The sequence below is a fragment of the Myotis daubentonii genome, chromosome 10 (genome assembly GCF_963259705.1).
Source record: "Myotis daubentonii chromosome 10, mMyoDau2.1, whole genome shotgun sequence".
Lineage (NCBI taxonomy): Eukaryota > Metazoa > Chordata > Mammalia > Chiroptera > Vespertilionidae > Myotis > Myotis daubentonii.
The window spans coordinates 7,439,338-7,453,130 of NC_081849.1; the positions used below are offsets into that span (position 1 = coordinate 7,439,338).

The window sequence follows — 13,793 nt, forward strand, 5'->3', positions numbered from 1 at the left end:
TCACCCCTGTAACTGTGGTTCTCCAGCTGTAGAGACCTTGTCCCTTCGCTGCTGCCCTCAGGCCCTGTGAGTGCTGGCAGGTTGCTGTCAAGAAGTTCTGGTCCCTGGCTGGCCAGCTGGGCCACCCGTGTAGCTGGACTTGGGTTTCTCCAGGCACCTATATTTTCAGAGGACCAGTCAGACTGGCCATGAGGATTCTGGGGTCTCCCTATCTTGAGTCAGGGTCAGGGCTTGGATGGGGACATGTACTAGTCTCCTTTCTCCCACCTGAGGAGAACCTGAGGATAGAGCCACCTTCCCGACCCAGGATGCTGCACACTAGAGAATGCTGGGGTCACACTCGGGCTCTAGGTCAGACCAGACTTCCAGTGTCGAAAATGAGATGACCGTCTGGGGACAGCCCTCTCAGTGGCACTGCCCTGTCTCTGTGACCTGTCTCCCCAGCGTGACCTAGACTTCTGAGGATGGGACTCTAGCTTCCTCGTCTTTGTCTCCCTTTGTATCCTGGGTTTGCATCAGGCTTAAAGCAAGGAGAAGCAAGGAGAGAAATGCTGGTAAGTAGACTCCAGGGACTAGCAGGTAAACGGTGGGAAATTGGTTGCCTGCGAGGACCACCAGGGACCGGATCTCATGAGAGGGAGAAGTGAACACTCTGGGGTTCTTGGGTTCCTTTCTGAGGGGCAAAGCTCAGGTTCTCTTGCCATCTCATTAGGGGGGAGAGAGTGTGGTCATAGCCAAGGGAACAGCCACAATCATGATTAGGGCCAAGGAATAAGAAAAGGGACAGACAGGGTGGGGGAAGGCAGGGTATGAGGAGTAGGTGTACTTTGGAATGTGCATTTCCTAAACTGTGGGTCAGTCCCTCAGTCCCTCAACAAGCACGGCTGGGCGCCCACTAAGTGCAGCCTGGGAAAGGCACTGAGATGTGGGAGCAGATGGGCCTTTGAGAGGAGCTTAATTATGAGGGAGGAGCTTCCAGGGCAGGACTAGAGCTCTCAGAGATGCCACCCAGCCCCACACTTCTTCAGACAGTGAGGACAGACAGAGGTCAGCAGTCTGCAGGCCAGATGAGGGCCTTCATGTGACTTTGGTGGTATCTTGATCTTGGATCTCCAGCCTCCAGAGCTGTGAGCAATAGACTTCTGCTCAGAAATGCCCCAGCCTGTGGCATTTTGTTATAGCTGCCTGAAGGGACTAAGAGGACAGGCAGCCACTTTCCTAGAGTTTCTACAAATCAATGTAAACACGTGTGTAGTCTTATAAGTCAACATACATCTTCCTCTCTTATGCGGAAGTTGGCATGCTGTAGAGATTGTTTTATACCAGTGATGGCGAACCTATGACACCCGTGTCAGAGGTGACACGTGAACTCATTTTTTGGTTGATTTTTCTTTGTTAAATGGCATTTAAATATATAAAATAAATATCAAAAATAAAAATCTTTGTTTTACTATGGTTGCAAATATCAACAAATTTCTATATGTGACACGGCACCAGAGTTAAGTTAGGGTTTTTCAAAATGCTGACACGCCGAGCCCAAAAGGTTCGCCATCACTGTTCTATACCCATGTTGTTTTCTTCCTCTGGTTTCCTCCCAGAGAACGCACTCCTTCACGCTTCTTTTACGACCCCCTAGAATTGCACCATGTGGACGTGCCATAGTTTATTCAGACCTGAAAGCTCTCTCCCATAGATGGATGTTTGGGTTGTTTCCAGATGTTACTATGACAAACAGCTCTGCAGTGAGTCACTGTGTACACACTTTTTTCTGTGTTTGTGAGCAGATCTCTGGAATAAACCCCTACATTGGATCAATGTGTCCAAGGGTAAAGGTGTTGGCAATTTTGCTAGATTTTTCCCATAGCGTCTCCCTACAGTTGCGCTAATTTGCCCGCCCCTTGGTGACGTAGGGGAGTTCCCCCATAGACTCCCAAGAGGGAGCTGTCAGCCTCAGGCTTTTAAAACCAATGTGACAGGTAAAGTTCGTGTTTCAGGGGCTGTCATGTGCCTTCGTAATGGAGGTCTTTTCTGGGATAGAGTAGACCAAGGTGAATCGAGGCCAAGGGCAGGGGTGTGTCTCGCCCGCTGTGTCCCCCAAAAGAAGAAGCACTTGGAGCTGAGCCCTGGAGGGTTTATTATCCATTCCTGGGTGGGGTGGGGGAATCGGGGTTCTAGTGAGGAGTTAGCTGGGGGCAGCGGCCCTTCACACGGGCCTGTAAGTCCCATTGTAGCTAAAGGGGGGAGGCTTCCAGCAGTCCCCGCCCTCCTCAGGGATCCATCGCTGCACGTAGTTGGGGCCTTTGTCCCGGGGCCACACGATCACGGTGTCCCTGGATGCCAGGGATGGGTCCTCGGGGAAGAAGTTGAAGGGCCGGAGCAGGAAGCCCACGGAGTTCCCGGGGGTGGCCGTGTTGGGGATGTCCTCTGAGTGGGGGATGTGCAGGAAGCCCACTGTCACCCAGGCCACCAAGTCCTGTGGGAGAGAGGGGTGGGCAGTGCTGACGGGCTCGGAGAGGCGAGGGGTGGGCGACCACTCAAGCTCTCCTCATAAGGAATGGGCAGATCTGGGGGCACTGAGCTTGCTCTCCAGACAGCGAGGTGTTGCTGGCACAGGCCCCGGGATGGGGTGCAAGTCCCGGGATAGGGCACATCTCTAGTCTTGGGCTGGGGCTGGAAGAAGATGGGGCCAGTACCTCTTCTTCAATGTTCTCATTGTTTCGAAGAAACTCCTCAAAGACCACAGGCGGGTCCCAGGGGTCGTTCTGGTTGTAGATGCTGCTACTGCACAGCTCAGACTCCCGGTACTTGGTCACTGCCAGGGGGTACCTGTCGGGCAGAGCAGCCAGGTGGCTCTGGGCATGGGGGTGGCCCAGCCCCTCCCGGGGCACATCTGCAGGGTCAGTGATGTGGCTTTCCCCGATTTCCACATCATGTCTTGGGAGCTTGTCAGTCTGACCCAGGGTCAGCAGGGGCTCAGATGCTCAGAACAGGTTTTCCACTCCCCTCCTCAAACACAGAGCCACGCCCTGTAACACACACACAGACACACAAACACACAGACACAGAGTCTCATAGACAGAAACACAGCCACATGAGACACAGGGAAATGTAGGGAGAGGTTATAGGGTCAAGCCTTGGACTGACCTGTGGTAGAGCCACATACAAGTCCCAGCTTGGAGGGTAGAGCCCTCCTAGCACAATTAAGCTTGACCTTAGAGTCCTCCCTTGGTCCTAGGTAGCTAATGGGCTGTGGGAGGTGCAGCAAGTGCTGCCAAAACAAGGCTTGAGTAAGGAAATAGATTTGAAACTCGCAAGAACATTGTAAACATGTTGACCACTCCCCTTGGTTTGCTTTGTGTGATCTGACTATTAAATAAAGCTTCGGTGAGGGTTCACCCCTGGCAGTGCAGGACGTGGTTCAGGGAAACACAGGGCAGGGCCTCCAGTCATCCTGGCCCCCAACCTCCCAGGCCTCCTCACCTGGCCCAGGTGACAGCCCGCTCCTCCTGCCAGCCGGGCGGCAGCACCTGCTCAGCCATGGAGTGGATCTGCAGCCGGTAGCTGCGCTGGTGGCCCCAGCGGTTCTCCTTGGGGCTGGTGAAGAGCAGGTACTTGGGCAGAGTCTGTCCGAAGCGGAAGGCCGCCTGGCGCTCGCGGGGGTACCCCGTCTGCTCTAGGGTTGGCTGGACCAGCCTGTGCTCCGGGCTCCAGGGGTTGGTGATGTTTTCTAGCTTCATGCCCAGCGTTTGGAAGCTATTCTTGGTGCCTGCGGGTGTGAAGGGAGATGCAGAATGAGGATCCAGCACCCAAAGAACCCCTCCCCCATTTTACACTGGGTTCTCCACCCCAGACCACGTCCAGCAGCAAACCATCAGGGGTGAAGGGGGTATCAGGGGTTTGCATGGAGCCAGCTGTGGGGTGTGAGGAAGGGATTAAACACAAAAGCCAACAGTGGAACCGGAGGACGGTGCGATGTGTCATGGCAGCTGGGGTGGTTGCGGTGGGACTGTGAGCAGTTTCTTTGAGCACTGGGTCCCAGGCATTGGGCTGTCCTGCAGCCCCAGAGAGGGGTGGCCACCTTTCCCCAGGCAGGGGCTGTGTCCACCACCTGCTGTGCCCAGGGCATGGGTGGAGGGGGCTGAGCCGGGTGGGGAGGGCGGGGTGAGGAATGGGAGCCACCTGTCTGGTTCTGGGGGTGGTTCTGACTTGATGTCAGGCCACATCCTGCCAGGAGGCCTATGCGACGGTGACACCGTTAACCCAGGAGACACAGCAAGTAACCCCAATGGTGCTGCGTCCACCTCCAGGTGCCAGGCAGCAGCGACCTTGCTGACATCGAGGCCTTGTCCCCTCTGCTACCCTGAGCGCACCTTTCTACCCAACCCACCCGACACAGGGGTCAGCCAAGCCCCAAGGCAGGGACAGGGTCCAGGCTGCCACAACCCTGGCAGCACTGGGGCGCTGTTCACGTTCACTCCTTCCGGGAGTCAGGGACTCCAGCCCTGTGGGCTCAGAGCAGGTGGGGCACGTTCTCCTGATGGTGTGCGTCCGGGGTGCAGCATCGTCTCCCACAGGGGAGTCAGTGTTTGCACATGGACGTCTAGCCCCAGCAAGTCCTACCTGCCACGTCCAGGTCTACGCGGTAGTGCACCAGGTGAGTGTGCATGTTGCCGATCAAGTGGGTGTGCAGGCGTGTCCCGTGGCGCAGCCCCTCGGGTGTGTAGAAGGTGGCGTGCACGTAGCCAGTGGCATGCATCTTGGCCTCCATCACCCCGTTGGGGTAGAAGATGAAGTCCCAAATGTAGTCATAGTTGTAGACCGTGGACGTCGTCCGCAGCACCAGCACCTGGCCCTGGAGCCCTGCATAGAAGTTGAAGCCACCGTTGAAGTCGGAGTTAAAGTGGCGCCGAATGGGCACCCCCGTGGGCATCTCGAAGACACAGAGGGCTCGGGGGTAGTGGACAGGGTCGTCGGCATCATAGTAGTGGAGGGCATCTAGGAAGGTGGCCGTCTCTGGGCAGTCGATGCCAGGGGCCAACTCATGGGTGACGGTGCCCAAACCCCAGCCCACGTCGATGTACTTGGTCTGCATGCCCGCAGGTGTGTGGCCTCCGTACAGCGCCACTGCCTCCTGGACGCTCACCTCGTAGGCAATGCGCTCCCCACCGAAATGCACGTTGAGCACCTGCAGCCCCGTGGAGGACCGCAGCCTGAAGGCGAAGCTCCAGCCCCCGTAGAGCACGGCGTTGCCCTCCAGCCTGTAGCGGGGGCCTTGGGGCTGGACCAGGTGAGGGCCTTTCACAGTCATGGGGTTGGGGAAGTGCCCGCGTGGCTTGTAGGACGAGAAGAGGGGTGGCTCATCCCTGCCCTCGGCCCCCTTGTCCTTGGGGAGCACGTCCTCCAGCACCACCACGTCCACCTCTCCAGCATTGTACTTCCGGGCCAGCTCTTCTGGGCTTCGGTAGAACTTCCCGTTGTACCAGACCTTCTCCACCGCCCAGTCCTGGGCGTTCATGCTGCTGTGGTCCAGGAGGAGCTCCAGGCCTGTGGGGTGCAAGAAGAAGCCTTCCACAAAGCGCTCCAAGATGAACCAGGTGCGGCGCTCGCCTGAGGCCAAGCCCCGAGGGGCCACGTCGGTGAAAGTCAGGCATCGGGTGTGGCAGTCCTGGAAGGAGAAGCCCGTGGTGTCCAGGAAAAATTGGTGCAAGGGCTTGGTGGCCTCCTGCAGGGTTTGGCTCAGTAGGACATACTCCACCGAGGAGATGGGCCTGGAGTTCCAGGACATCTGGTGCCCAGGCCTGGGGGGCAGCGGGCGTAGGTAGTGGGGCCATGGCAGGGGCCCCACGGCAAACTCGGTGACGTTGGGATGCTCCTGGGCTCCGAAGAAGATGACGGCACGCGCCTCCCGAGCCGGTCGCCTCTGACCGTGGTCCAGAAATTTCAGCACCTGCTGCTTCCTGGGCAGCAGCATCTCAATGAGGAACACGTAGTTCTTGGCGATGGTTGATCCTCGGGAGGGCTCCAGCCTTAGGTCCTTCCGGGACCAGAGGAAGCTGCGCACGGCCTTCAGCTCCTCCATGCTCAGGTCCGCGAACACCCCAGCCTGGCTACGCAGGGTCCGTGGGGAGTGGTTCGCCATGGCCACCGTCTGCATCATCAGGATGGCAGCCATAGCCCAGCTGAGAGCCATGCTTTCTCGCCTCATGGCTCTAGAATGTGGGAAACATGAACTTAGTTGTTTTATGGGAAGACATGAGTTTCCACTAGGCTGGCCCCGTAGTTTCCCAATAGACACAGCTTCGTCCCTTGGCCGCCATGCCAGCCAGTGGCCATGCTGGCACAGTGGGGGCCCCAGGCTGCTCAGACCTGTGCTTTCCATTGATTTTAATTCTACACTCTCCTCGCTTGTCTCTAAGCCTTGGTTAGTCCTGCAGATTTTCTTACCTATGTCAACTCTGCTTTCCCCTTATCTGTGCATTATCTCAGCGTGGCTGCATCTCCACCTTTAGAGTGACTCAGCCAGGGCCTGTGACACAGGGCACCCCTCCAAATGCACTTCTTATGTCCTGTGTCTGGATGAAAATGAGGTGCTGTCATAAATAGAAACCCTTCCCTGGGCAGGTCACGGTGGGTAGCGATGACCTGGGCCATGAAAGGTTTTTAAGCCAGCCCTGGCCACTGTTGCTGTCCATCTAGGTTAACACACCTATGAAATACCACAGTGACCCTCTTTTTCATCCCCTCCAAGGTGTAACCATCTTCAAGGGAGCACACAATCTTGTCAATTGTGCATTGGCCCTTGCTTTCTTGCATCTTCATGTCATCTTTCTCAACTCTAAATGCATAACTGAGACTACAAACTGTCATTCTCAGGAGGACTTGAGATCCTGCTTCCTGTCACTTGTCATCAGTTTTGGCTCAAATAAACTCTTATGAAAATTATTTATAGATTTGGATCTTTGTTATGTTGACATGGGTATTAATAGTAGAGCTATATTTTTGATACACCCGAATTTTTTTCATTCTAAAATTTGAAATGCAGTGCAGAAGTTCAAAGAGTGCGCTCTGGTGTCAGGCTGCCTGGGTTCAAGAGCTACATGTCCCACCACTAGGACCAGCTGTGTGACCTTGGGCAGGTTGCTTAAACTCTCTGGGCTTCCATTTTCTCAATTGTACAATGGAAATAAACAACCATAGTACCTACTTCGTAGGATTTTGAGGGAAATCAATTAGTCAGTAGAATAATGTGTTTAGAACTGTGCTTACATTCTAGGAAGCACTCAAGAATCCTTAGCTACTCTTCTTTTTTTAAAAAATATTTTATTGATTTCAGAGAGAGATAGAAACAACAATGATGAGAATCATTGATGATTGGCTGCCTTCTGCACGCCCCCTCCAAGGATTAAGCCTGCCACCCGGACATATACCCAGACCAGGAATCAAACTATGACCTCCTGGTTCATAGGTTGACACTCAACCACTGAGCCACCACGCCTGGTGCTACTCTTCTTTTTAAAAGCCAACCTTCAGGAGACCCTCAGTGGTACCAGAAGATTTTAAATTTAAGCAGTGTAGATGGATTTGACTGAGATTAGGCTGTAGACTATGGCTGAATGAGGACCAGTTGGCCTGTGCTGCCTGGCTGCTTTGTGTCCTTGGTGGGGCGCTCAGGTTGTGGCCGATTGACCATCTGTGGCTCCTGGGAGGGCACTTCAGGGTGCGGCCATCCCAGGTGGTGGTACAGGGAGATGTCCTTTTCCTTTCCATTTGGGGGTGGGTGTGGTCAGGGTCTTCACTCATAGCCCATCCCCCAGGGCAGCCAATCTGTCCCTGTGCCTCGTCCTGTCCCCCTGGCCCTGGTACACGGCCGGGGACTCACCTGACTTTGTGCTGTCCAGCCTGAAGCGATGGGTGAGACACAGCGGTACTGGGGGAAGCCAGAGACCGCAGAAGGCTACGGGGTGAGCTCTTGTTTTACTATTACATTTTTGGGTCAGCCTCCTTTTAAAAATAGACTTTACTTTTTTAGAGCAGTTCTAGGTTCACAGCAAAATTGAGCACAAGGTACAAAGACTCCCCATCTGCCCCCTGGTCCCCACAAGTACAGTCTCCCTCATTATCAACACTCCTCACCAGAGTGGTGCATTTGTTACGATCAGTGAACCTACACTGACACATCATTAGCACCCAAAGTCCATAGTTTCCCTCAGGGTTCACTCTTGGTGCTGTACATTCTATGGTTTGGACAGGTGTGTACTGACATGTAACCGCCATTGCTAATCTTACGGAGTAGTTTCACTGCCCTAAAAATCCTCTGTGCTCAGATACTCAGCTCGCCCTACCCCAACCCCTGATCTTTTACCATCTCCATAATTTGTTGCCTTTTCCAGAATGTCATAAGTTTGGGCTCACCAGTCAGTAGCCTTTTCAGACTGGCTTCGTTCACTCAGGAATATGTATTTAAGTTCCTAATGTCTTTTCTTGGCTGGGCCCTCATTTTTAGAACTGCTTATCCCCAAATGCCTTTCTGCTCTGTAGAAGAGGGAGGTGACTTGCTGTCCCTTTAAGATTATCCTCCCCAGCACAGTCCTGTGTGTGGTGTCCCAGTGGGCAGCCGGGGCGTGGACTGTGGCATTGAAACTACGGGAGGGGAGAACGTGGCGGCCAGTGTGCTCTGCTCCTCTCTGCCTGAGAATAGCATCCACCTCCCCACTGAGCCTTTCCCATCTCACCTCCAGGAGGTTGCCCCTGGCTTTCTGGGCCTCTCGGGTCTTCATTTCTCCTGGCCCCTCACTCCAGGCCTCGCTTCCCTCCCCTGCCAGTCATCCCCTTCTCGACTCTCCCGATGGCCCATCAGAACATACCTGTGTGCTCTGCTCCTCTCGCCTCTGCAGCCAGCCTTTGTCTGGGCTCCTTCTGGAGCTTTATTGCTCCGTTGGTCCCGCCCTAGAGGGAGGGACAGGGTGAGGGCTGGGTCAACCATGGTGGGGACCCACGTAGGGCTCAGGGGGCTCCCAGAGGGAAGGGGTGGTGGCCAAGGATGGGCACGGGGCTCTGCAGCCAGGGGGTCCAGTTGCCCCTAGAAGTACCCAAGTTTGGAAACGGCCCAGGCCTCCATCACTTCAGCTACGGGGTTCACTTCTGTTTCTCCCAAAACCGTGTCCTAGTTGTCTGTTTCCTTTCATTCCTCCTGCCACTGGGCCCCATCCACAGGAGCTATCTATGGTGTCGTATTCCCTGTTGGGAGCAACGCGAGCTGTGTGATGCCATAAATTATTAAAGTAAATGCTGAGTTTCAGAGGCTAGAGATAAAGACAAGAGGAAATTTTCCAGCAAGCAGTCTCAGCTGAAGCGGATAGAGGGACAAAGGTGGAGGCTGATAGAGTTGGACACCAACAACAAAAATAAGGGACCTGACCCACATCTAGGATGGGGAGCCAGAGCCTGAGCCAGAGCCAGAGCCAGAGCCAGAGCAGGACAGGGAGCATGAAGCCACTGAGCTGAGACTCTTGAACAGTGGTTCTCAACCTTCTGGCCCTTTAAATACAGTTCCTCATGTTGTGACCCAACCATAAAATTATTTTCGTTGCTACTTCATAACTGTAATGTTGCTACTGTTATGAATCGTAATGTAAATATCTGATATGCAGGATGGTCTTAGGCGACTCCTGTGAAAGGGTTGTTCGACCGCCAAAGGGCTCGTGACCCACAGGTTGAGAATCGCTGCTCTAGAAGAAGTCTTCTTTGCATCCCGTAGACTCTGACAGGAATCCAAAGGAAGGGAGGGTCTGGCTGGGAGAAAGTCCTCAGAATGGCTGTGGCCAGGGCCCAGAGAAAGGAGAAGGGACGGGGGTGGGAGAGGAGGGGGAAGCACCCGTGCAAGAAGGGGACACAGTACTAAGGTGGCTTAGTTAGATGACAAGGGAAAGCTTGGCCTTGGGAGAAAGAACCAAGAGGTCTTTATCCCCTTAATCACCAAGTCTTGAGTGCTTATTATTTATTGTTATATGACTTTTGTATTTATTTTGTCTTCTTTTTTTAATCCACATCTGAGGATATGTTTTTATTGATTTCAGAGAGAAAGGAAGGGAGAGAGAGAGACAGAGAGAAACATTGATGCGAGAGAAACCTCTTTCTGTTGCCTCCCTTAAGTGCCCTAACTGGGCACTGAACCGGCAACATAGGTATGTGCCCTGGCCAGGAATCAAACCAGCAACCTTTTGGTGTACCGGCCGATGCGCCAACCAACCAAGCCACCTGGCCAGGCTGACTTTTGTATTTCTCATCATTAACATCCTGCTACTTTCACTGCAAGTGATTTCAGTATTTATTGGCAGCTAGATAAAGGAAGGAGAAAATAGTTAGTTAACCTGATACTTGTTCGCAATTCCAGAAGGCCCTTGGAGTCTCCAAGGAAGGCAATTAGCTTTAAATGCATAAAAGATGATTGATCAGTGACTTCACTTATATCTTTTCCCCTCAGTCATGGGGTCACCATGGAGACTTGAGGAAGTTTTCATCTTAAGAGAGTTCTAGGAGCAGCCTGACATTGAGAAGTGCAGCCTGTTTCTATTCTACAAAGGACATCATAACCAAATGAATGGAGTGAGGACAGATTGGGAGAAGATACAAATAAAGATTAGAAGAGAAAGGGACCGGCCCACACGCAAAGGAATGAAGTTTGGCCGTTATCTCACACCATACACAAAAATTCACTCAAAATAGATCAAAGACCTAAATGACAAAACTATAAAACCCTTAGAAGAAAACAGGAGTAAATCTTCTTGACCTTGGGTTTGGTAAAGGATTCTTAGCTATGACCCAAAAGCACAAACAACCAAGGAAAAAAAACACAGATAAATGAGACTCCTTTAAAATCATAAACTTTTGTACTTCAAAGGACACCATCAAGGAAGTGAAAAGACAACCTTCAGAATAGGAGAAAAACATTCGCAAATCATATATCTGATGAAGGAGTTGCCTGCAGAATATATAAAGAACTCTTACAACTCAATAATAAAAGGACAATAATTCAATTAAAAAACGGGCAAAGGATCTGAATAGACATTTCTCCAAACAAGACACAGAAGTGGACAATAAGCACATAAAAATATGCTCAACATTATTAATCATCAGGGAGGTGCAAATAAAAATCACAGCAAGATAACTACTTTGCATCCACTGGGTTGGCTAGAATGTGGAGAAACAGAAACCTAATACGTACATGCTTAGGGGACTGTAAATGGTGCAGCCACTTTGGAAAAACTGTCTGGCAGGTCCTCAAACAATTAAATATCGAGTTACCACATGGTCCAGTAATTCCACTCCTAGGTATATACCCAAGAAAGTGAAGATATAGTTCCACACAGAAACTTGAACAGACATGCTCAAAGCAGTGTTATTCATAGTAACCAGAAGGAAGAAACAATCCAAGTGTCCATTATGTGATGAAGAGATAAACAAAATGTGACAATGAATGTCAGTTGGCATTAAAAAGGAATGGAGTAGTGGTGCATGCAACAATGTGGACATTGTCTCAGTGAAAGAAGCCAGTTAAAAAAGACCACATATAATGCCAGGCCAGTGTGGTTCAGTGGTGAGAACTAGGAGGTCATGGTTTGATTCCCAGTTGGGGCAAATGCCTTAGTTGTGGGCTTGATCCCCAGTGTGGGGCATGCAAGAAGAAGCCAATCAATGATTCTCTATCATCATTGATGTTTTTCTCTCTCTCCCTTGCTCTCTGAAATCAATAAAAAGATTTTCTTTAAAAGACCATATATTATATAACTCCATTTAAATAAAATGTCCAGAATAGGCAATTCTATCAAGATAGAAAGTAGTTAGTGGTTGCTTAGGGTGGGGTTGGGGTGATTGGTGACAGCTAAGGAATATGGGATGTCTTTTTGAGGTGACGAAAGAACTCTAAAATTGACTATGGAAAGGGTTGTGCATATTTGTGAGTATACTGAAATCCAGGAATCATTCACTGTGTGGGTGAATTGTATGGTATGTGAATGATAGCTCAAGAAAGCTGCTTGTTTGTTTTTAAAGTGAGAGATGGGGGGTGTAAAGTACCGCATAGGGAACATAATCGATACTATAGTAATAACTATGAATGATGTCGGGTGGTAGCAGGTTTATGGGAGATCTCTTTGGAAGTTATGTAAGTGTCTAAAACTCATTTAATATTGTATGGTAATTGAAAAATTAAAACAATCCTATATAATAAGGAGCTAATATGCTAATTAGACTGAACAGCAGAATGACTGTCCGGACAATCTTCCGGATGAAGCCAGGGCTGCGAGGGCCCAGCCCCTTGCATGAATTTCGTCCACCGGGTCTCTAGTTTTTAAATACAAAATTAATTATGATTAAAAAAGACAGAAACGCATATGTAGAATGTACAGGAAGTCCTAAAAATCAGCCGAAATGAGGAAGTGATCCCACTGGAAACGTGCGTAAAGGACCTGCAGGCAACTTACAGAAGAGGAAACCAACAGAACTCAAAGGACAGGAAAAGAGGCTCAAAGCCAGTGGTAATCAGGGCAATGCAAAGTACTCAACAACAAGGTTGACTTTTATAGGCATTGCTGGCTGGAATGAGAAAGCTGGATGAGGCCCAGTGTGAGGAGACTGGGGAAATGGGAACCTCAGGCAGGGCTTGGGGGAGATGGGGCTGCGGATAACCTAGCAGTTGGTATCACCATCCACAGTAAGGAAGGGGCAGTGAGAGTCACGGGTGCTGCAGGACACAGACAGGCCTTGTTGTGCTCATGTAGACGAAGGGCTGGAGGCCATCTGGGTGTCTGTCCATCACCAGGAGTGGCAGGCAGTGCTCGCAGTGCGGTGCTGTGCATCTGTGGATGCAAAGACGTGGATGACCACACAGCAACTCACTGGAGTGGGTCTTAAGAAGGTAGGAGGAAAGAGGATGAATGAGAGAGCACAGTACCATCACACAAACTAGTATCCCACAAAGCCACCGGACACGTTTTCAAGAACAGATAGAAAGGAAAGGATAGACACTAATTAACACTTTAGAATGATTGCCTGGGAAAAGTGGGTGTGGGCACACCCTCCCCCCCCCACACACACCCACACACACACACATCAGAACATCAAGAGAGAGGCCCTTATGGCCAGTGATGGTGAGGTCCGTGCACGGAGGCCCACAGCTAACTCCATTTGGCAGTGGCTGTTCATGCGCAGTACCCGAAAGCCCGCGGAGAAGGGCTGAGTGTCTGTGGGTCACCACCCAGGGCAGATGGCCTGGGAGCGGGGACACTGCTGGTCGCACAGCTGGAGGGTGCCGGGTGCTGAGGGCCAGCAGTGCTCTGTGCGCTGGCGGTGAGCATGGAGTCTCCTTTTTAAGTGAAGGAGGGCATAAACGTATAGAAGGTAAATAATATTCTAAGGCAGTGTGATGTAGGTGCAACGTGTTATGAGGAGGGCGTGTCCTGCAGAAGTTGGAAGGCGATGGCCCTCAGACTGCAAATCCCTCCAGGCCAGGGGCTCTGTCTCCCTGTGTTAGACTCCCAGGGCTGCCCTAACAAACCCCCCAAAATGGGGTGGCGGGGGGAGGGGGCCTTCAAACAACAGAAATTGATTCTCTCACAGGTCTGGAGGCTGGAAGTCTGACATCAAGACGTCCACCTGGCTGTGCTCCCTCTGAGGTCTCCGGGCGGGGGTGGTCCTTCCTTGATCCTTTCAGCGTCTAGTGTTTCTGGCACCCCTTGGTTCCTTGGATTGTAGATGCATCACTCCAGTCTCTGCCCCATTGTCACCTGGTGCTG

At 51.8% G+C, this 13,793-nt stretch overlaps 1 protein-coding gene across 4 annotated transcripts in view; it reads right to left on the reverse strand.

Annotated features, from left to right (window-relative positions):
* Positions 1–8,998, reverse strand: part of LOC132242623 (amiloride-sensitive amine oxidase [copper-containing]-like) — a 28,222-nt gene extending 19,224 nt beyond the window's left edge. The window contains exons 1-6 of one of the 4 annotated variants that reach the window (XM_059711508.1): positions 8,865–8,998; positions 7,880–7,927; positions 4,621–6,209; positions 3,481–3,766; positions 2,694–2,826; positions 2,118–2,473 (exon numbers count right to left, since the gene is read on the reverse strand). In XM_059711508.1, coding sequence (XP_059567491.1) covers positions 2,204–2,473; positions 2,694–2,826; positions 3,481–3,766; positions 4,621–6,209; positions 7,880–7,927; positions 8,865–8,983 — 2,445 coding nt within the window. In that variant the 5' untranslated portion in view covers positions 8,984–8,998 and the 3' untranslated portion in view covers positions 2,118–2,203. Of the gene's footprint in view, positions 1–2,117; positions 2,474–2,693; positions 2,891–3,480; positions 3,767–4,620; positions 6,210–7,879; positions 7,928–8,864 lie in introns of those variants that run through there. The other 3 variants (XR_009454682.1, XM_059711510.1, XM_059711509.1) reach the window with 3 other exon arrangements.
* Between the last annotated feature and the right edge of the window lie 4,795 nt (positions 8,999–13,793).